The sequence below is a fragment of the Crocodylus siamensis genome, chromosome 5 (genome assembly GCF_052110815.1).
Source record: "Crocodylus siamensis isolate JL-2025a chromosome 5, ASM5211081v1, whole genome shotgun sequence".
In the NCBI taxonomy this organism is placed as follows: Eukaryota; Metazoa; Chordata; order Crocodylia; family Crocodylidae; genus Crocodylus; species Crocodylus siamensis.
The window spans coordinates 24,316,072-24,339,427 of record NC_143399.1 but is presented as its reverse complement, the minus strand read 5'-3'; the positions used below and the strand labels follow the sequence as shown (position 1 = coordinate 24,339,427).

The 23,356-nt window shown below is 38.8% G+C and overlaps 1 protein-coding gene across 2 annotated transcripts in view; it reads left to right on the top strand.

The window, feature by feature from the left end:
* The window catches only part of ADGRL4 (adhesion G protein-coupled receptor L4), a 169,550-nt gene that overhangs the window by 117,277 nt on the left and 28,917 nt on the right, over positions 1-23,356 (top strand). For both annotated transcript variants that reach the window (XM_090048907.1, XM_090048908.1), the window contains 9 exons: positions 3,483-3,635; positions 11,438-11,593; positions 12,175-12,245; positions 14,052-14,231; positions 14,322-14,505; positions 16,799-16,915; positions 18,758-18,951; positions 21,321-21,491; positions 22,657-22,860. In XM_090048907.1, the coding sequence (XP_089905033.1) occupies positions 3,483-3,635; positions 11,438-11,593; positions 12,175-12,245; positions 14,052-14,231; positions 14,322-14,505; positions 16,799-16,915; positions 18,758-18,951; positions 21,321-21,491; positions 22,657-22,860 (1,430 nt within the window). The remainder of the gene's footprint in view (positions 1-3,482; positions 3,636-11,437; positions 11,594-12,174; positions 12,246-14,051; positions 14,232-14,321; positions 14,506-16,798; positions 16,916-18,757; positions 18,952-21,320; positions 21,492-22,656; positions 22,861-23,356) is intronic.

Below are 23,356 nucleotides of genomic sequence, written 5' to 3'. Positions count from 1 at the left end.
AAGCTTTAGTTAAAGTGCTCCCACAGTTATTTTTCAGCATGGAAACACTGATACTTGGCATGCTGGAGTCTGCTGGAGCAAGGTAATTAGTACATTCCAGCAGACTTGATTCATCGAGTCTGGTCTGACACACTGTAGTTACAGCCTTACTGCACGTGTATATGTATAATATCATAGAATCGAATACACGTAGAATATGCTGCAAGAAACAGATACATTGTAGAAATTCAAGAATTGTCTCAATGCACCCATTCTAAAAGAATGACTACATGTAATCAATACCTAAATCTATGACTTTCTTACAACTTTGGATCATCCCCTCTCTAGGAAGGGTCTGTATAGAAGAAATCTTCGTAAAGATCTGCTTATACATTTCCTTCATTGTTGTTCTCTAGAGGACACATGAACAGTCTTTTGAAATAGTCCATACTCTCTGCCTTTAAAATTGGCTCCCCCAGGAATTTGTGGGAAATGAAAGCCAACTACGTCTTCTTGTTCATATCTGCGCTTTTCTGTTTTTCATCATCAGCTAAAAGGAGGGGTTTCAGGGAGATGATATTGAAGCCTTTTCTAGAAAATCTGAGAAAGAACAGATGAGGAAACATTATGTGTCTGTGTATTCCTGATACCTGATTATCTCATTCTCCATGTATAGATCTGAGGAGACCATCTAGGTTCATGCATGGTCTATGGTGATTATGCAAATCCAAAAATAAAATGTATACCTCACTCAATACATTTTGAAAGTTTAGGACCATGGAGGAACTTCAGCTGAGTACCTACATTTCTGTTACACCAAAAAAAAAACAGTTTGTTTCACTTTAAGTTAATTTGTAGCTTTGAGTACATGATTACATTCTTATCATTGGTATGGCCCTTGTTAGACAAATACTCTACATCTTCCTTTAGTGTAAAAAATAATGGCGCCCAAATTAAAACTTTGTTTTATTTTTTTCATACACTGGTAAATGTAAATCAGAGAATCAGAGAAAATGAGGGTTAGACACCTAGTCTAACCCCCTGCTCAAAGCAGGACCATCCCCAACTATACCATCTCAGCCAAGCCTTTGTCTAGGCAGGTCTTAAAAATCACCAAGGATAGAGATTCCACAACCTTTCTGGGTAACCTGTTACAGTGCTTTATTACTCTCCTAGTGAGCAAGTTTTTCCTCATATCTAACCTGAACTTCTCTTGCTGCAACTTAAAACCATTGCTCCTTGTTTTGTCATCTACCACCACTGGGAACAGTTTAGCTCCATCCTCTTAGGAACCATCCTTTAGGTAGTGCAAGGTTGTTATTAAATCTCATCCCACTCCCCTCAACTGCCTCTGTCTTCTCTTCTTCAGACTAAATAAGCCCATATTCCCCAGCTCTTTAACTATTTTCATTGCCTTCCACTAGATTCTCTCCAATTTGTCAATAACCTTACTGTAGTGGGGGGCTCAAAACTGGACACACTACTCCAGATGTGGCCTCACAAGTGCCAAGTAAAGGGGGATAATCTTCTGGGAGCATTCCTATTAATGCAACCAAGTACGCTGTTAGCCATTATGGCAAGAAGGGCACATTGTCTCATATTTAGCTTATTATCCTTTTCTATAGAGCTGCTGCTTAGTCAGCCAGTCCCCAACCTGTTCTGGTGCATGGGATTGTTCCACCCTAAGTGGAAGACTTTGCATTTGTTCATGTTGAACCTCATGAGATTTTGTTTGGCCCAGTCCTCCAATTTGTCTAGGTCACTCTGAATCCTAGCCCTGCCCTCCAGTATATTAACTACTCCCCCATCTGCAATCTTTCATGAACATGCATACCTTCCCATCTTCCAGATCGCTGATACAGATACTGAACAAAACCAACCCCGGGACTGATGCCGATTCCACTCAATACCAGATGCCAAGTAGACATTGAGCCATTGATTACTACCTTTGAGCCTAACAACCAGCCAGTTTTCTATCCATCTTATAGTCCATTCATCTACCCCATACTTCCTTAGCATGCTGGCAATAATGGGAAACTATATCAAAAACCTTTCTAACGTCAAGTTATATAATATCCACTGTTCCCCCCTCATTCACAGAGCCAGTCATCTCATCATAAAAAACAATCAGGTTGGTCAGGCATAACTTGCCCTTTGTAAATCCATGCTGACTGTTTCTAATCACCTTCTGCAAGTGCTTAGAAATGGATTCCTTGAGGACCTGCTTCATGACCTTTCCAGGGACTGAGGTGAGGCTAGCTAGTCTGTAGTTCCCTGGATCCTCCTTTTCCCCTGTCTTAAAGAGATGCATTATATTTGTATTTTTCCAGTTGTGTGGGACCTCTCCTAATTGCCACACATTTTCAAAGATAATGGCCAGCAGCTTTGTAATAACAGCATCAAACTCTGTCAGCGCTCTTAAGTGCATTGTGTCTGGCCACATGGACTTGTACACATCCAGCTTTTTAAATAGTCTCTAACCTGTTCTTTGGCCAGTGCTGACTGCTCACCTTCTCCCCAAACTGTGCTGCTAGGTTCAGTAATCTGGAAGCTGACCTTGCCTTTGAAGACTGTGGTAAAAAAAGCATTGAGTACTTCAGCCTTTTCTGCATCATATGTCACTAGGTTGCCTCCCCACATTTAGTAAGGGACACACTCTTTCCTTGATCTTCCTTTTGTTGCTGACATACTTGTAGAAACCCTTCTTGTTAGGGTTAGAATCATTCCTTGCTAGCTGCAACTCCTCCTTGATTTCATCCCTGCAAGCCTGAGCGACACTCTTATACACCTCCCCAGTCATTTGTCCAAGTTTCCACTTCTTGTAAGCTTCCTTTTTGTGCTTTACCTAACTGAAGAGTTCCCTGCTAAGCCAAGCTGGTCTTTTGCCATACTTGCTAGTACTGGGATGATTTCTTCCTGTGCCCGCAGTAAGGTTTCTTTCAGGAACAACCAGCTCTTCTGGACTCCTTTTCTCCTCACACTGGCCTCCCAGGGAATCCTGCCGATCAGTTCCCTGAGTGAGTGAGTCAGTATTGTCAGGGTCCATACTGGCTGTTGCTCTCTCTCCTTCCTTTCCTCAGGATCCTGAACTCAATCATCTCATAGTCGCTGCTGCTCAAGTTGCCATCCACTACTACATTCTCCACCAGTTCTTTCCTGTGTTTGAGCAGCAGATCACTATAGCAGATACCCACTATGACAACACCCTTGTTGCTTTCCCCACTGACTGTAACCCAAAGATTTTCAACAGGCCTATCTCCAGTTTCATAATGGAGCTCTGAGCAATCACACAGCTCTTTTACATAAAGTGCAATTCTTTCTCCTCTTCTCCCCTGCCTGTCCTTTCTGAACAGTTTGTACCCATCCGTGACAGTGCTCCAGTCATGAGAGCTATCCCACCAAGTCTCTGTTATTCCACTCACGTTGTGATTTTTCTATAATTTATGATTTATAAATAAATTAATTATTAATAAATGATTTTTCTATAATTTATGTCTTGACAGATGATAATGAATGTGAAAATGCTACTCAGCCTTGTGGGGAGAATGCCAATTGCACAAACACGGTGGGAAGTTATTACTGTATGTGTACACTTGGTTTCAGATCCAGCAGTGGTCAAGAGAAATTTGTAACTAATGATGGAACTTCCTGTGTAGGTAAGTTTCTAATGTCATCCAGGTAGCTTTAAACTGTCACTCATTTCCTATTCCTTCTGGTAATTAGAGAAATCTAGTAAAAGGGATTCAGAGGGGTCTGATCTGTGGAGTTTGGAGTCAGGATATGAACTACTTTTAATTCACGCCTGATATAGGCATGGTATTCCAAATCAGGCCTGTAGCTCTCAGTAACAAAAGACTGTAACTCCTATTAACCTCAATAAACTCTTAAATGCAGTAGCTTTATAAAATATATATTTGTGTATGGGTATGTGTAATGAGTGTGAAAATGACATTCAACCTTATGCACAAACATGCAGGAAATTATTACTATTATTTTTATTATTACTATAAACATACCTATACTATATTTACTCAAATCTAAGATGAGGGGTTTTTGTCTCCCCCAGTCAAACAACACATGGTAGGGGAAGAGGCAGAGACTGCAGGGAGTGATGGGGAAGGGGCAGAGATTCTGGGGAGTATGTGGGGGAGACACAAAGACTGTAGGGAATGGATGGGGGGGCAGATCCTGGGGGGAGGTGTGGAGAAAGAGACAGACAGATTGTAGGGAACTGGGGGGGCAGGAAAGCTTCAGGGGGAAGAAGTGCAGGGGGGTCAAGGGCAAGGGGGCTATTTGAACCCCCTGCCTCCCAGTCCCCTGCCTCTCCCCCCCAGCTACTGCTGTAGCAGCTGAGGGGAGGGGAGGTGAATTTAAGACAACCCTCCAATAATTACATTCTATACCTGCAAAATTATAACAAGTTTATAAAAATTCTCTATATAAAAACTAATTATTGGAGGGTTGTTTTAAATTCAGAGTCATCTTAGGTTTGAGTAAACATGGTAGATATAAATGTAGGCTGAAGGCTGGCCTTTCATTCCATCCATCATATGGCATTATGTCCTGGCCCTGCCATCAAAGTCTGCATGCTAAGAAACAGGTTAGAAGGGAGTTAGCAAGAGCTCAGCAAAAAGCACACTCTTCTGAACTAGGGCGAGGAGAATGGCTCCTAGATTTGTCCCATCATGCTGCTGCTGCAAAGCCAGATTACGGCAAATATTACAAAATGCTCCTGATCTTCTGCTAATTCTTCCAGTCTGGTTTAAGGTAATAAGGAAAATCAGTATTTATCCTACCTTCCATACAGCCCATCAGTTTCTGCCTCTCTAGCAGTTTGATAGATCACATTTAGGATTACAGGTCAGAAAAGGGTCGCTGGGAAAATGTTATTTCTGAACAATTGTGCAGTCCTTAAGGATTGCCCTTCATTGGAAGAATTGTAACTATTTCTCTTTTTTCAATCCGCTGGTAATTTTCTTTGTGTGCTGTGATATTCCTCAGGGAATGGGAAAACAAGCAATAAATCCATTGCCTCTTTACACCTTTGTGCTGATTGTGTCTAGTTCCAAATATATCTCCTGTAAGCTTGACAGCCCTGACAATCTTTCATCTTCTTACTATTCCTAATATCAGCAGTATGGTTGCATATTAAGCTAAAAAGAGATTTAATCAAAATTTCTTTGATATTCCTCACATCCTTATATAATGTCTCCACTTTACCAGGTAGTTATGAATTGTTCTTGAATTATCTGGGATTCACACTGTTAGCACAATGAGCTGTTTCAATTCACCTGATTCTAGAAGATGTCTTGATTTTTACTAGTTATGACATTTCTTGGGCTTCATAAATCTTGTCTTCAAAGTTGTTTCACTTGATGGTGCCTACAATTTCTTTACTTTTTCACCATTTGGATGCTGTTGACTGCTAATTTCTTATTCTTAACCTTTTTTTCCTTACTCTGCAGGTTCTTTTGTCATCTTCTAGTGGGCTTTTGTGCAAATCAGTGTGGGGAGAGCTGACAGGTTTTAAAAACGTATGTTAAAATAAAAAATTTATTGTGGCATTTCATCCCATTAAATATTGGTATAAATTACACTGTCAGGTGGAAAAGGAGACATATCCTGAACACAACCCCTTACTCCTCGGTTAATTCTGCAGTTTATCAATCAAAGAAACCATAGAGGAATTTGTTCTCTTTCAGATCTGCTACTAAAGGGGAAGGTCTTAGACATGTTTTCTATATGCAGACAGTAACCCATTCCCTACTACTATGCCCATGAATAAGCCTCTGGAGCAGAAACTAACTTTACAATAGGAAATAAACAGGAAAGAAACAGTGTAGGTTACCATGTATGAGTCTAGCTGTGTAACTTGCACTAGACCAGAATGGTGGAACTTCCAAAAAACTTGAAGTATTTGTGTGTTCCTGAGATGTGTTCGGATTCTCAGCAACGTTACCTTTTTTTTAAAAAAGTGAGAAAATATAATTCTTGGATGTGATATTAAGATTGAAATGTGAAGGAAGCATGTTATCAGCACTGAGTATGGTTCTCAAGGCAGCCTGGAAGTTCTTTCTTTGTCCGTTAATTTAACAGGGCACATCTGCACAAGACACTATGTTGCCATAGCAATGAGCTATGGCGACAGTTTTGGCAAGCACAAACCCTGACACGAATGCTACTGCGCAGTAGCAACAAGTTCATTGCTACTACACAGTAGGGTCAGAAATGACCCGTGCACTACTGGGACTGCTCAGTAACAACTGTGCAGTCGGGGTACATGCTGACTTGCCCACTGGGTATTAATTCTAGAAACTGGTGGTGGAATTTTGTCTCACCCTTACCTATTTCACCAATGATCATTTTATCAGGTAGAATAGGGAAAGAAGCGATAGCAGCACGCACAGGCAGAGGAAAAGCTGGAGATTTCTGTAGAAACACAAAGTTAAGAAAATAACATCAACACAAAAGGAAAAAAGAGGGGGAGAAACCAAGTAGAGTAAGAAAGGCAGAGAAACTCAAGGTAGAAAAACTGTGGTTCTGAAGATGGGATCATTTTCCCACTGTAATGCTGAATGTAAGTTAAATGAGAAATAACTACAAATTAATTTACCATGTAAAGGTCATATTCTGCCTTTGATCTTTGGACTGTATTGAGTGTTCAGTGGATCAAAAACCACAGAACATTGTGGTTTAACACATTTCTGGATGTGTTTAAGTTCAACCCTATCCCTACAGAATGAATTGGACATCCCCACCTTACAGCTACGAAGTTGCTGTAACATTTGGGAATATGTTATCACATACCTCCCCGAGCTTATCTTACCACCTATCCTCTCTTATAGCTCTTCTGTTCAGTTTGCAGCATGGAATGCCATGGTGTCATTTGTGCATGAATATGGTATTATGCCACATTGTGTATCTCCTTTTCAAGTCCTTTTCATATCTATTCTGCATATATTGCCATCTCTCACATTGTAAAACAAATGGGAACATCTAATCCCTTGCAAATGGACTTTGCAATACCTTGGGAGCCACTAATAAGCAGTTTTTATGCTATAGACATCAAGCTGTCTTGACTGGCTGTTGGAGAATCAAAGCAATGGAGGTATGATCCAGTAATTGGCAAGACTGAATATAATAACTATTCTCGCTACTTTTATATTAATTGGAATTCCCTGGCCTGCTGTAATAAATGAGGAGTGACAATAAAGCTTCTGCTTTTTACAATGAAAGGTTATCAATCTCTTTTCACACTCACTAAATGATATTGGTGTTAGTATTTGGAAGGGGTTTCCTTTAATATTTCTGATCAGAGCTTAAAGCTAAGTACAGACAGTGAAAAAGCCTGAAGCTGATTCGCTTCAATCTTCACAGGTTAGTCTAAACTGCATAGATTGAACTGATAAGCAAGTGAACAGACATTCACCTTTGATTCCAGAAATGCAGCCACATGCATGCAGTGGCCCAGGTCAGAAGCCAGAGGATGCTAAACCACACTTCTCTGCTCAGCTGGAGCAGAAAGCTTGAGCCAAAGCTAGCCCATACACCCTGTGAGGTGGGGTTTGTAGAGTAGGCTCAAAGCATCCTGTGGGGGACTGTGAGTTAACTTGAATCTGGAGAGGATCTAAGACAGAAGTTCAATAAACTGATTTAAACTAAATCAGTTAAGTCTGATGCTACATCCATCTAGGTTTACCTTAAGACAGTTTCGGCCTTCTGAAATCAGTTTATGTGCACTGAACTTTTGTTGTGTTACAGAATTGAACCAGTCACTTATACTGGTTTGTGTGTTTCCTGCCCCTTGCCTTAAAGTTCAGCTTCAGATTTTGTTTTGAATATTTGTTGGAGGAAGCTTTCTTCATAGATCATGACAACTTTCTCCTTAAAGAGCCCAGCCCTCCAACCCCACTCTTGAATATTTTCACTCAAGACTGCCTACTTGATTTGTAATACGCTTTTGGGGCCTAATTCTGTATCCATTAAAGATAATGGGTAAAAGAACGAGGTCTAAGCTTCATGTGGAAATGACTGTCTTTCTGAAAGTGCTGACAAATGGTTCTTTCCTACATGGTCCTAATGTTTTACACTCATTTAAAATGGAATAAATATCAAAAAGGCTTGAGATGCTGCACAAAGTAAAGGAGAAATTTCAAGTGACATTATTAACCTATGTTGTTAAAAGCAATACTCTGCCACCCCTAATCTCATTGATTTAAAGTCAATATGAAAGTGGTCAAAACCACATGTTTTTTCATTGTGTTATCCCGCATTTATTTTCTCCAGCAAACACTCTCCAGAATTAGATCAGGTTGATATGACTGTATATACATTCTTAGTTGAAACCAGAAAAATGCCTGACATGGGGTGGGCAGTTATTGCTTCTAGCCCAGCTCACCTGCTTGTCACTGCAATGCTATTAGCATCCCAGAAACTGCAGGTCCTGTCAATTTCAAGGCCATGGTTAGGGGTAAATAACAATGTAAGGAGCCTTAATGAGCTTGAAACAGCTGAGAGCAGACTGTGCCTGCATGAATTAACAGGCATGGTTAAGCTGATTTAAGCAGGGTCTTCAATAAGTATGATTTGGCAAATAGTGCCCTTTGCACAATATAAATGGCTCTTCACCTTACTTGTGGACATCTTTATGGCTTATACCATACTGAAGAGTGCCCCCATCAAGCCAGCTATCCTTTTTGCCAGTCATATTATAAGTACATAATCCTGTACCTCTGTTTTGATAATCCTGCCTTTTTAAACCCCACTATAAGTAACAGCACAAAAAGAAAGATAATGCACATGAAAGCCTAATAATGATAAATTAACAATTTACCAAATTGGTTTTTTATGAATTGCATGATCATAATGATCTCAAAATAGTTGCAATAGGAACTGATAGCTAGTAACAATCAATTGGAATGCATTCAATAATTTATGTATAGTTCTCCAAAATTTTTCTATATTTATGCATAGCTCTACAATTTTTAGTATTGCTACCAAACATCTTTCAAATGCCATTTAAAACCAAACTTAATAGATTATTTTAGCCTATGCCCAGATAATACATTACTGGTTGTAATGAAGTTTGCTGGCATTCAGGCAAGGGGAGAAGTTACACATAAACCAGTTTAAGTGATCAGAAACTGGTTTAAACCTGTAACAGAACAAAATGGCCAAAACTTGTTTAAGATAAACCTGGCTGAATTTAGAAAGATTGAGGTCAAGCTGGTTAATGGAATTTCTGTCCCAGACCCCTTCCTGGTTCAAGTTAAATCCCAGTCCCCCAGCATCCCAGCATGCTTTTCAGCCCTGGGCTGGGATGTGCTATCTGCTCCAGAGACCAGGGCTTGCCCCACCCCTTCACGCTCTAGCCAGAGCAGAAGTGGGAGTGTGGCCCCCTGAGGTGAAAGGGGCAGGGAGGATTTATTCCCCCTCCCTCCCGGCTTCACCTCAAGGGGTCCTACTGGGCTGGCATCTGGCCATGCCCCCACCCATGCTCTGGCTTTATTCCCACTCCCTCCCCTCTCCCCTTGGGGACTCCAGCCACTCCAGAAGCTGGGGTAAGGCCAGAAATCAGTCTGACATGGCCCCCTGAGGTGAAGGGGGCAGGGAGGGGGTATATTCCCTGCTCTGTCCTTCCCCTCTCCCACAAGGGGACTGAGGCCAGGGTCTGCCAGCTGCAGTTACTGCCTTTGCTGCTTGCCCCCAGCCAGGCAAACCCCCAGCCATGGCCACCCCAAAATTTGGCTTAGCCCCCATAGCCACCCCTCCAGGCCCTGCTACTTCCACTTTCCCTGCACAGGCTCCAATAGCTCAGCCCACCCCGCTTCTACCCGCAGCACAGCCCCCACTCCCACCCACCAGGAAGAGGCTTGCACTCCCCAGGACACCATAACAGGGGCTGCTACCCCTGTCAGGGTCCCTCCCTGCTTACTGCTTCAGTGGTAGGGGCATAATGGGACACTAAGAGAAAGCTTGCTTCAAAAAAGAGCCATACAATTAAATGATGTGAGTGGTCTATTTAAGTGCCAGGACTAGAGTTTTTTGCCCAGTGTCCTCAAGTGAGAGCTTTGATTATGATTTAACTTTTGTGTAGCTCTGTATCATACTGTACTGCTCATTCCTTTCTCTTACATATATCAAATCTACTACAATATTACATGATTGACACTACAGCAGTCAGATCATAGAAACTGTGTAAATAGAAATGACAATATCCTGGAGATAAATGTCTATAATTTTTTAATTAAATATGGAAACAAACTATCAACATAATGCAGAAAAAAGCCATTTAGCCTCATGCTTGATCCTTAAAGCTGAACCTTTCTGCCTTTTGATGTGCATTCTTTCTTCCTCGTTATTTGAATTTCTGCTGCCTAAAGTCCACTCTGCACAAAACCACTCGTTCTCTTCACTGTATATACTCTCCCCTGAACCTACCTAACATAGTATCTTAACTGTTTTCTACCTCACACTGTTCAGTTCTTCCCTCATTTCCAGCATATCATTTTATAGAGTAATATTCCAGTCCCAAGAGTCATTCCATATGATTTACCTCCATAGTATGTCAGTTAAAATCTTTGACCTCCACTTCCAGACAACCAGTATAGTGTGGGACCCTCATCCCCTTCCTATTACATTTATTTGCATCATGCTCTAGAATTCAAAATGTATAGATTCCCATCCCATAATTCATCCATGTAATATTCATATTCACCCTTACCCAGTCAGCTCAATTGCTGAATGTACCTACCCAACTATACCCAATTCAGTTTGCTGAATGTACCAACACAACTATAACTTAATGAGATGGCTCCAACAATTTTAGAGAAATTAATTTGAAATGTGTCTAAATAGACACATCAAGCATTTTAATGAACACATGACTTAAATATTAGATTAACCAGACAATCAGACTGATCTCCTGAAGTACTAAAATCGTATGTATTTACTTTAAAACCCAGCTGCAGTTTCCTTTCTCTTCTATAACTAAATAGTAGAGGCATGACAACCTTTCTAGGGTAATGTGTAGAAAAATGAATATTGGATATTTTTAATTATGTAGAGTCCAATGTTTTGTTACCATTGAATTATTTTTTATTTTTAAAATATGCAATACTATGTGCCCAGTAATAAAAGTTATTTTTAATTCACATAAACTTATTATGCGTATGCACAAATCAGCAGCTTCTCTTTGAACAATATCTTATAAATGTTTATTGGTGACATTAAAATTTTATTTTTAAAAGATAGGCTTCACCATCATTTATCCTACCAAGCCCTAAGTGATATAATTGTTAGATATTTTGCCATTAAATTTGGCTTTTTTACATCCTTGCTTTTTTATGAAATTTTGATATGAAATTGCTTGCAGTATGCAGGGCTATTATCAACAAGGCAGCAAGGTGTTAGTCTGTAAATACTTAATAAAAAATTCAATTTCTCACGATATTTGCAGATATAGATGAGTGCAGTGAAGCAGTAACTGTTGCCTGTGGAGATCATGCGAAATGTGAAAACGTGGATGGAGGATATAACTGCTCTTGTAAGGAAGGTTATCAACCATCCACAGGAAAATTACAGTTTAAGCCAAATGATGGCACTTCCTGCCAAGGTAAATGATATTATAAAGGTTTATGTGTTATTATGGAACTACATCTTCTGAGAAACCCACCAGTGTCTCTTTATCCTCAGTTAGATTAATCATCTAGAAGTAAAAAAAAAAGGCAAGGCATTCACATCTACATTTTCTAGGTATAGAATTGTGATGTTCCTTCCATAAATATGTTTTTGCTCAACAGTATGATGAAATCTGTTCTGTATCAAAAATGCATCCTGACATTCGATGAGATTCTAGTGCATACTAGTATATGGGACTGATACTTCTCTCACATCTGCCAGTGTAAAACTTGAAGCAGTGGACCAGACTCCTCCGCTACTATAAACGGAAAAAACTCCACCGAAGTCAATCATGCTGTACCTATTTACATGTGTACATTTTTGACTTACTGTTATTTTAGTTGGGAAAAATAGTAAGTAATGGTCAGAACCAGATCTCAAAGGTCTATGCTCATGGCTGAATGCATATTATAAAAGTTTAATGACAGTAGATTTGGGGGTTGCTTCCGTGAGAACTGTTATACTGAGTGTGTTCATTATTACAAAACTTAGTTAATCTTATTTTAATTTCCACAGCAATTCCAAGGGCAAACTGTGAGTTATATGATGACTGTATAACTGAAAATAATGATAGAGCCTTAGCTAAAGTAAGTGGCTTAAGTTTATATTGATTTGCAAAGGCTTTTTTTTTTCTTTTTTGACACCATTGTTTCAATTGTTTCATAAAAAGTTTTAACAAATGATTGAGACATACACTTGAATATAGCATGTTTTAGAAGTCTTTTTAATAGATCCAGTTTATTTAAAATGGGCTGTGTATTTGAATCGTAGTGATAATTTGCCTGAAAGCCTTATACTGTTTATATCTCCAATGAAGTAATTCATGTTGCATGTAGAATTCAGAAGTGTGGTAATCTTTCAGCAATATCCAAATGGCAAGTTCTTGAAGTTACACCTTTCTACTTTTCTGCATTTAATTATGTGCTGTTATTTGTTTGCTCTGAATGAAAGTTAGGCAGATTATTTATAGAGGCAGAGTATACATGTGACAAAATAGAAAATGCAGCAATAATACACTTGGTTACCAATATTTTTCCCTTCAAAACATTGTATGTTAGGTTGCATGTGCAAGACAAGGGGAAAAAAACATTTTTCCCCAGAAGCACAGATTTCAAAAAGCAATTTAAATTAACTGGTAACAATTGGATTCTGATTTAATTGGATAAGGTACTCACAATCACGTGAATCATATGTACATGTTCAAATGTGTACATGTTCAAATTTTATGTGAATTAGATTGTTTCAAGTATCAGATTCAAATGTTTTTAACATAGAAGCTTTTTACATACCCAATTTAAGAAGCATTATATTAATGTTTAGTATGAATTATATAGAATAGAATACCTGAGTCTTAAAATTGAATAGTTTTACATTTTAATAGATGTATACAGTGAATCTGAGTCAAAGCCATGAATCCAAATCCTTCAAATTTTGTATTAATACAAAATATTAAAAATCAATGCATTAAATTTTAGCTTGTAAACTTGAGCATATCCTAGAGTTTTAGTTCGGAGTTAAGTCATAAACTGTGAGCGGCCTATTTTCCAGTTCTGCAAGGATGCCGCCAACAATGATGCCAAGCTTATGAAAAGCTGTCCCCCATCTAAAACCACAGAAATCCTTCCAAATTATCCAATCTAATTAGGGAGGGTTCCCACGTTTAGGGATAAACCCCATTAGATTTAACATAATTAAATGTGACCCTCTTCGCTGAATCAACCATGGAACTGCATTCGAAATCATAACCTAATCTCAACTTTCTTAGCTGTTATTAATGTAAACATTTTTGTAAAAAGTATTATAATCTAACTGATAATTAGTAATAATTATTATCAATAATGAATAATTTTAGTTTTGAAGTCATTTAGTTATTTTTAGCCATTGAATAATGAGGTTTAACTATATGATAAAATTCTGCTAATCTATAAATGAATAAATTGACATTATAAAAACAAACTAACAAAAACTGCTACCTCTCTTCTCCCATCTTTTAGCAAATATTGAATAGAAGAGTCTCTGTCAAGTTGACACATATTACTAAGGCTTAATTATTTTTACAAAATAAGCTGCAGAGCACCTATTAATACAGTATACAGCATTATGTTAAGAATTACAGAACTGTAATTATCGAAACAAATGAGCAAGATTTACTAATTTAGCATTATGCTTTTACTGTCTCTCTGCTTGGGGCCAAATGTGATCAATGTGAATAGTAACATTAGCCCCAGGGAGGTGCTATTGACTTCAGTACCTCTTTTGGACTGTAGGAATGTCAGAAGCTGTCCCTTGCTCACCAGTTCACAGCAATAATGAGCTTGTATTGTCATTTGTGGTTCTGCATCTTGAATTAATAGCTAAATATCTTGTGTATACTGCTTTCTTTTTTCTTTCAGATTAGAAGCATAAAAGAACCCCTGGCTGTCCTACAAGAATTCAACAGGAGCACTGTAGGACAACTTTCACCTGTAGATGTGATTTCATATGTGGAAGCATTATCTGTATCTTATCCATTGCTAAGTACTGTGAATTACACAGTTTCTGACAAGGAAGCACTTACTAATGTGACTATTAATGTAAGTGGCTTGAGCCTTACAACTGTGTTTTTCTTCTTTTATAAATAGTATAAAACTCCTCCGCTTAAAAAAATATTTTTATACTGACAGGTTTTTGTTAACACCATGAACAATTTTGTACAAAAGGATAAAATTACAGTCTGGGAAGCACTCCCTACAGATAACAAAAGAAAAAGTCTCACAAAGCTGATGCATGCTGTGGAACAAGGAACACTGCGCATGGCACAGAACTTCAAAAAGACAATGCAGCTAGATGTCAATACAAGTGACCTAGGTACAAGAAAAGAAAACCAATCTACATAATACCTTAATGCAAATTACAGTGTTTTTCAGCAAAGATTGTTAAGAGAAGAAGTGGTACTGTGCAGAATCCACAAGTATTAACTTTTATGAGATTTGCAAACCCAACCATTCATACTTTAGGGCATATCTTCATCTAGTAACAATTGCCTAGAAGTATCCACTTAAATAAAGGTAGAACAGTTTACATGGCCTAAGAATCTAACTTGGTCATGCTTTCAGCTCCATACCTCTTCCGGTTCAGCTTGCAATCATGAACAAGGTGGAGTATTTCACAGTGCTTTTAGCACTGCTCATCTTAAAAACACACATACAGATTCCAAACACAATGAAAATTTGAGCCACTACCGGAACTACTTAAACCTTTTTTGTTGTTTATAATTCAACAGAGCAATGTGAACCAGACAGGTTGCTTGCAAGCTGAACCTTGTGTTGGCAATGGCACAATGTGTTTTGAATTTCAGGAAAGTTCACATAAGGATAAGGGGAAAGGGTGTCAATTTGGCCATTATGCCATCCTGCCGTCTCCCTGTGTTGCTTATTTTCTGTATTGCATGCTTTTTATGAAAACACTGTGGGTGGTACTTTAAAAAACACTCAGTTGTTGCCTGTCTGGTCACTTTGAATCCATATGTGATACTGAGGCAATATGTTTAACCTTGGGTTGAGTATAGCAGAGTAAAACCAAGGCTGAGCATTTTTAAGAACTGCTTTTGCTGCCTTCCTTTTTGTTATGACCAGCTACACAATTTCCCTTCCAAATCCTGTCTGACTGGCCTGGTTTCCTGTACTGATGCAAAATGATCCAGTATTACCAGTCACTACCCAAAATACACCATTTTAATGAAAAAACCTCCTCTCTGTTTTCTTCTTTTGCTTCAGAAACTTTGTCTGTCCCCGTGGTAAGTGAGGAAGGGAGAGATTTCACAAAACAAGGGTTTGTTTCGAGTCCTGAAGCCCAGAAGGCCAGTTGTATTTATAATTTGTAGTTTGGCTTTAATCAGATATTTGGCCAACCTTCAAAAATAGGGGCAGCTCACTAGAGGACACTGGAGGAAGGCAAATATAATACAGAGAGGCTGCTTGCATCTAAAGAGACGATACTAAAGATGTATGAGAGCTAACTATCTACTACCACAAGTACTGGAAATGTGGAAAGCCAGTTGGGAGGAGACGTATTGGTGATAAAGTAAATTATTGGGATCGGTGGGAGAAGAGCCTCAATAAAAATGGATCATCTTCTAGCTAAACTCTGTGAATTTCCTTGTACGTAGCCAAACTAGACCCAGACTCTTAAACATTTGACATTTTTCCGCTATTAGCGCTAAAAACAACTTTTCCACAATGCTGATGTGTTTCCCACAAACTTATTTTGCGACCAAAAAATGTCTCACCCACTCTCCACTGCATTTTATGGTGCAGTGTCTTAAGCAACAAACTGTTCAAAACTTTAGCCAGGAAGAACTGTTTCCTATGTCCCGACAAACATTTTCTGACAGCTGGTATATTGAATAGCTCATATTATTTTTGTGTGCTGTGCTATAAGCAATGCAGATGGTCTAACTTAGTGATTCTAGCCCATCAGTCAAGTTTAAGGGGGTGGGGGGAGGAGCGCGGGTTTTGTTTTGGGTTTTTTAAAGGCCTGATTGACTTTTTTGTTCCTATTGTGGGTGATTGAAACTCTACACTATAACGAACCAAGTAAAGAGCTTGGTGTCCTCTAATGTAGTTTTTGTCCTAAGGGGTGATACTTGTTTGTTTGCTTTTTGACAACACACATCATTATTTCATGGTGCAATGTGCATATGGTATCACGGATGGATAACTGTAAAATATTCACTTTTCAAAAATTGGCTTTTATCAAATGTTACTATTCAGTGGAGAATTTTATCCTTTGCTTTTTATAACAGTGATTTGTGGTCCCTTTCAGAAATACATTTTTAATAAAGCAATAGCTCTTCCTAAAGTAACCTACATTATTCTTTCCAGTTCCTAATTTAATGCAAAGTAAATAAAAGACCATATTTTTTCATGGAAAGAATAAAGGTATGTGAGCAAAATGTATGCATAAGAATAACAAAGTCTGGAGGTTTAAAGCAAACATGTACTACAGTAATAACATTTCTCCTTGAAATATCTGGCACAATGGTATATTTTTAAAATTCACAATAATTATGCAATCCAATGGCACATTTATTAACCTAACTGTAAATTATGTTAGACTGTAATGGAACTGCTATTTGCACAGAATTTTTCTTCTTTTACAGCACTCAAGGTTTTTGCTTTTGATTCGCACCACGTGAAACACATTCACCCCCATGTTCACATGGGAGCAGATTATATAAAGATCTCTCCAAAGAAAAAGGAAGTACCTAACTCTAATGGTAAGAAAAGGCTATCCAATTGTAGCATGGGTTAAGAAGCACCCCGCACACAAATGCAATGACTGTGTGCTCACTGGCAAAAAACAGATGTAGAATTTATTAACTGTGAGCAGCAACATTGGGCACAGCAGGAGAGCACCAGGAAAGGCATTTTTAATGGAATCTTCAAGCCTTGCATCTAGTCCTCACTGTGGATTCCACCATTGCCTCTACTGGCATGGGAGGTAAAATATGCCTCTGATTTTTGCCAGATTTTTTTTTATGGATACAGTGCTTTTTTGCAAGTTTTACTATAGAAAAAGTTCTTCTAAGATCACACTGGCAAACCTAAAGTACATTTGCAAGCAACTTCTATGTATTTGGTAACTAAAGGAGCCTGTAAGGATGTTAAAAATGCTCCAAGCCAGGTCTGCACTATAACTAGCCATCCAAATTGACCCTAACCTGCATAGTATTAGTTGACCCGCAGGAGTGTAAACTCGCCATCCCTAACCATCCCTCGCATTGAACTTACCCCCTTCACCAAAATTAACAAGGCAGTAGATAAGTCTTGAGGCTGCTGGGACTCTACTGAACTAAATGTGGTAATGTGTAAACATATAAATAAAATACCACTCAGAAAAGATACTGTATCCAATGCCTTTGGAAACCCACAGCCGTTTTCACAATTTCCCCATTTAATTGTGATGGTATCACATGCAGGTACTAATGTTATGATGGGCATATTAAGTACCTAACCAGGTGATGTGCTGTTTATGTCAAAAGCTCCACACATGGCTGAAATGAGTCAGAGTGGAAATACAACAGCCATTTAATAGCACCTCTCTACAAAACTGCAGGACAAGAAGTAGCGTCCAGCTGAAATAATGTACTGTATTGTTTTGGAAGGATAATATGCTTATCTAAATTATCCATGAATGATAGTGTAGACTAAGTGCATGGGCAGAGGATTTGTGGGACTTGGAAGACCTGGGTTCCTACCCCTGACTCAGCCATAGAACTGCTGTGTGACCTAAGGCAAGCCATCTCACCTCTCTCTGCCCCCCTTTCTCTGCCCTATTTTAGTGTGCCTTTTACATTTATCAAGGAAACTCTGCAGGGCACAAACTTTTGTGTGTCTGTGCAATGCCTAAAACAGTGGGGCCCTAGTCTTGTTCAGGATTTTGAAATACTACTAGTTATAGTAGCATAATTACTATCAGTAATGATAATGAATTAGAATTTTATTGGAGAACCAGAATACTCAAAACTGGCAAAACAGCCTTATCATTCTTGATGTTAATCTTCTTTGCAGCTGATCCAGATCTCATTCCTAACAGCATAATAAAGACTGGTTTGAATACTGTCCCTAAAGGACGCATCCCATTAATCTCTTCAGTACCTCTTCCTGTAGCACTATGGGTTTCTTTTCCTTATATGTCTCCCTGCCAGTTACCGACCACTTGGGGAATCCTGGCTCCACTGGAGTCAGTGACTTCATCAGGACAAGAATTTTACTCATTTTAGTTTACAACACCTCATTTGGCAACACCTCACTTGCAGCCTGAGGTAGTACAGCAGTAAGCATGTGTTGTTGCAGAAAATATATCCATGTATCCTATTTGACTTTTCAGTTTGAACACACGTTTTTAATTCTAATGGAAGTTGCATTGCTTTAAATAAAGCTATATTTCATTGTCTCTAAAACATTTTATAAATATTCCACAAAGATTCCATCTGTTTTGCATATTTTATGCAATGGCAGTAATAATGTCTATTGTTTATTGTTTCCTTAATGTCTTCAATTTTGTTCTACTATAAAAAGCCCCACAAACTACTTAACACGGTCTGTTTGATTGATAGGCACTGTTGCAGTTGTGTTTCTGCGGTATAGCAATATTGGCTCTTTGCTTTCATCATCTAAAAACTGCTCGTTGAAAGACAGTTCAGAGGAGAGAGAGACAGTAAGCTCATCAGTTATAGCTGTCGCAATTAGCTCAAATCCACCTACACTCTATGAGCTTGAAAAAATCACATTTACTTTAAAGTATGTCAAGGTAAGATTTTTTTTTAATCAACTTCTGAAGAAAAAAAAGAGCATGCTAATTATTTTGTTATATGACGTAACACACCTACTGAGTTATGTGTTAAGACATAGTGCTATTACTTGCTTATATCCATTTAGTCTAATTAGAAAATAAATGACAATCTTATATTTGGCTCACTATGTGCAGTATATTAAATGCCCTGCCATTGAAAAGTGTTGTTGAAATATGTCATCAGCAGGGATCCAGGTTTTCCCTGATAAAAAAAATCATGAATTCTCTCATAAAACATCACAAATTCTCTAATTAAAACCCCCAAATCCTTGATTAAAATGAAAGGCCACTATATATATATATATATATAGGTATCAATTGAACAAAATGTTTTCTTGATATATTTACAATTTTAAAGTAATTTTGAAACCTACCAGTGCCTCAATCACTATCATTAAATAAATTCTAAATACCTATATATTTTGGTATTTGATTTTAGGTATTTTTGTCATGGAAAATCAGAGCTCACCCTGCCCCCTTAGCTCACAGAACATAGATCCAGGCCCCTCACTCCCAAGCTACAGCCCCCAGCCCTGCTGGTGCCTCTCAACCTCCACCCACAACCCCTGCCCACCACAGCCCTGCTGGAGGTGGCCCACAGCTGCCAGAACTGTGGGGCTGGGGACCCAGGGTGGCAGCCCACTGCCCTCCGCAGCAGCACCCAAGCCCTGGCTGCCACCTGCAGGAAGTTGGAGCTGCAGCAGAGCACAGCCTGGCTCCCTAACCCGCTCTCTTCCTGGTGCAGGCTTGGGTGAGGGGTGGGGTCGGCACCCCACACACAGATGTGGGGGGTCACGGGTCCCACTGCCCCCCCAGGAGTGTGCACAGTGGCAGGGAGCCAGCCCCATTCCAAGACCCCCAGACGAGCCGCCTACGGACCCATGCCGCTCCCTACTGGGGCCCCGCAGCCGCGCAGTCTGGCCTCGGGCCCCAAGCCCCACACACCTCCCAGCTGGGCAGCAGCCCGGGCCCTAGCCCTGCCCAACTCACATGTGGGAGCTGCTCCTCAGGCTGCCCGGCAGCCATGTGCATATACATGCACATGGAGCCCCCTGCCTGACTGCCCTCCTCCCAGTCCCTAGAAAGCTCTTTGCAAAAGTGCAAAATCTGCAGGTTTCTCCATGGAAATGATAAACCCACATTTTTCTTCGGTGAAGGAGGAAGTTCTCATTTTGCTCTGTTTTTCCATGGGAAATGGAAATCCCGGATCCCTGGTCATCAGTAATAATTATATAGTCGTTGAGCTGCAATGTTAGTAGAAGTTATAAATGCACATGGAGAATCCTCTGGCTTCCTACTATTTTGAATTTAGGTAACCTCTTCAACAGCTCATTAAATTATTTGAACTAGGTATGCAAAAAGGTGGAAAAATACTCTAAATCAGGTTGCACCATGTTTGAACAGATGTGATGGCAAAACCTACAGCACAGCACTGTAACATTGCCATTGGTTCTGAGCCAATAAGCATTCCTTTAAGATTGATGAGAACTTTGCTCATCGTTTGACATGCACAATTTTTCTCGTCTTCTTTTATGTGAACAATAGGCTACATAGTAAAAGAATAATCAGAGTCAGGTCAACAAAGAAGTAAAACTATTTTAACAGAACGGTGGGCAGGGGAGCAGAGTTTGAATACAGTAACCTGAATGCAGGCAGCCCCGCACCAAAGCACCGTCTCGTGCCCCAGCCAGCTACGTATGTGTCTACATATGTGTTACTGTCCACTAAAGAACACCACTGCAGGATAGTACTTGTATTTACAAGTACTGACCTGGGGCATAGTTAATTAGTTTCCTGTGGCCAAATAGGGTCACTCATGTAGATGTTAAAACTGTACCAAGGAGCTAGTTAAGCAGCTCCCCAGTAAACATCTTGTGTAGATGTGCCTACAGGTTAATAGCCTTCATAGTTAGCAGCATAATGCCTGACATGTCAATCAGTCTAAATTGACCTACAAATGTCCCATGCCTTCCTAACAATCTTATTTATGAGATATTTAGGACAAATCTCAGTTTTCTGCATTTCAATGTGTGCATATATACTCAGTTGATATAAGATTCTAACACCTTTGTAAGCAGCAGGAACGATGGTAATTGGATTAGCCTGGCTTGTTTAGTCTGGTGTTAACTGGATGAATCGAGTGTTTCAGTCCTGTGCCATATTTTAATTGCTTAGAATAAACCCTGCAGCATGTGTCTTTTGTTTCACAACCTTCTTTTAGTAAAATATAATTTTTAATGAATTGCTCTGGCTAATGTAACAAGAGTCTCTTGATGGGATATTTCTGTGCCTTTTGCCATTGGTAAAATATTTTGTTTCTGCTCCAGACTGCAGATAAAAATATTAAATGTGCATTTTGGAACTACTCAGCAGACACAATGAATGGTGACTGGTCCACAGAAGGCTGTGAGCTGACACATTCCAATGCTACTCATGCCTCATGCAAGTGTAATCATCTGACTCATTTTGCTGTTTTGATGTCTTCAGGTGGCTCTGTTGTAAGTGCTGTTTTTCACTTAGCATTTTACCAGATACTTGTTCATATCCTTATTTAATATATGTTTCCAAAGTTACTGAAGTACTTCTTTTCCTTTTGGTTCCATCATTTCGTTTTCTCATTCCAACTTCAAACTCCAAATTTATCATGCAGAATGAAAACAACCCGCCCTCCCACCACGATGTGTTTGAATTTCCTTATGTCCCATCTACAATATTACAGAGCAGTAATGCAACAAAAAAACTTGTTCCAAGCATACAGTCTACTAAAGCAAGTACTAAATGACTGAGCAGTAACAACTACACAGTCGGGCACATGTGTAGATGTGCCCACTGTGTACTTCATGCTGATAGAGGCTGCTGTTTGTTTGCTAAATAGCATCTTAAGTCTTCAGTTCAAATATAAGCCTTGTGTACTGTCTAGACATAGTTAAAAATAAAAGAAGGATATCTCTAGGCCTGTATTTAGAATCCAAACTTAGATGCATTTTATGGCTAACTGAATCCTGCCCTTATTCTGGTGTGCAGTCACGTATTTCAGAAGTTCCTTTTGCAGAATACAAGCAGCAAATGTAACTATAGTGCTGCACAGAATATATATGTACACAATCATTTAAGAAGAGCTAATGATATTTTAGACAATATCCATGTTATGTATCTCAAACCAGCTTTTGTTTGCCATTATGAATTCAAATTCTTGTTTTGACCATGCCATAAATTCAGTACAAATGAGACCCTAATGCTATTCATTTTTCACTCTTTAAATCACTGATGTAGTAATGAGTCCTTTTATATTAGTGCTTTTCAGGTTATATTAATACATTTGCTATTGCAAATATATTTGTTATGTACTAACAAATCATAATTTTAATCATACTAACACATACTAATATAAATATGTTATGTTTAAAATAACATATTGTTAATGTAAGAATATTAAAATACATGTGTATTATAAAGTATTAATATTTTCCCATATATTATATCTGTCTTAAAAATACCTAATACTTTTTAGATTATCAGAAGTGTACATTTGTTCACTGAAATCCTACAAACTGTTTTGATTAATGTTTTGTACAAAGGAAAGGGAACTGTATTATCAAATGAAGCTTTTTTGACAAAGTACAGAGCTATTCTCTTAAACATTATATTATAATTTTCCCCCAGGATGTTACAAATTATAATATTCTTACAAGAATCACTCAGCTAGGAATAATTATTTCCTTGATTTGCCTCTCCATGTGCATTTTTACCTTCTGGTTCTTCAGTGAAATTCAAAGTACTAGAACAACAATTCACAAAAATCTCTGCTGCAGCCTTTTTCTGGCAGAACTTATTTTTCTTATTGGAATTAATATGAACAATAATAAGGTGCGTAGCCTTTCCTTCTTTATTTTGCATATGTAAAGTAAATGTACAGCATAAAGTACCATTTTCCATGTAGCATGCAAGATCTTCTAGTGTTAATATGAATATTGGTGTACTGTTAACTTCCTACTATGTATGTTACTTATGGTGAAAATAAAATGGTCTTTTGAGCATACTTTATTTAAAGAAAAAGGGCCACATTCTTAGTAAGTGTAAATTTATACAGCCTAATTGATTTTGTTAATGCAGTTAGATCAGTTTACACCAACTGAGAATCTGGCCCCGATGTGTTTGGTTTTTTAACGATTCTATATCCAAGCTGTTTAAGTTTTTCCTGCAACAAATCATTTACTGTGTGAACAAGCATTTTCTGCACTTCATCTTGGTGTAGGTGGTTTATTTTAAGCCACCTACACCTAGACCGGGAAGGTGTGGGTGCAGCAGTCTGCTGATCCCAGGAACAGCTTATGTAGGCTTGCAGGAGCCTCATGAGAAACTA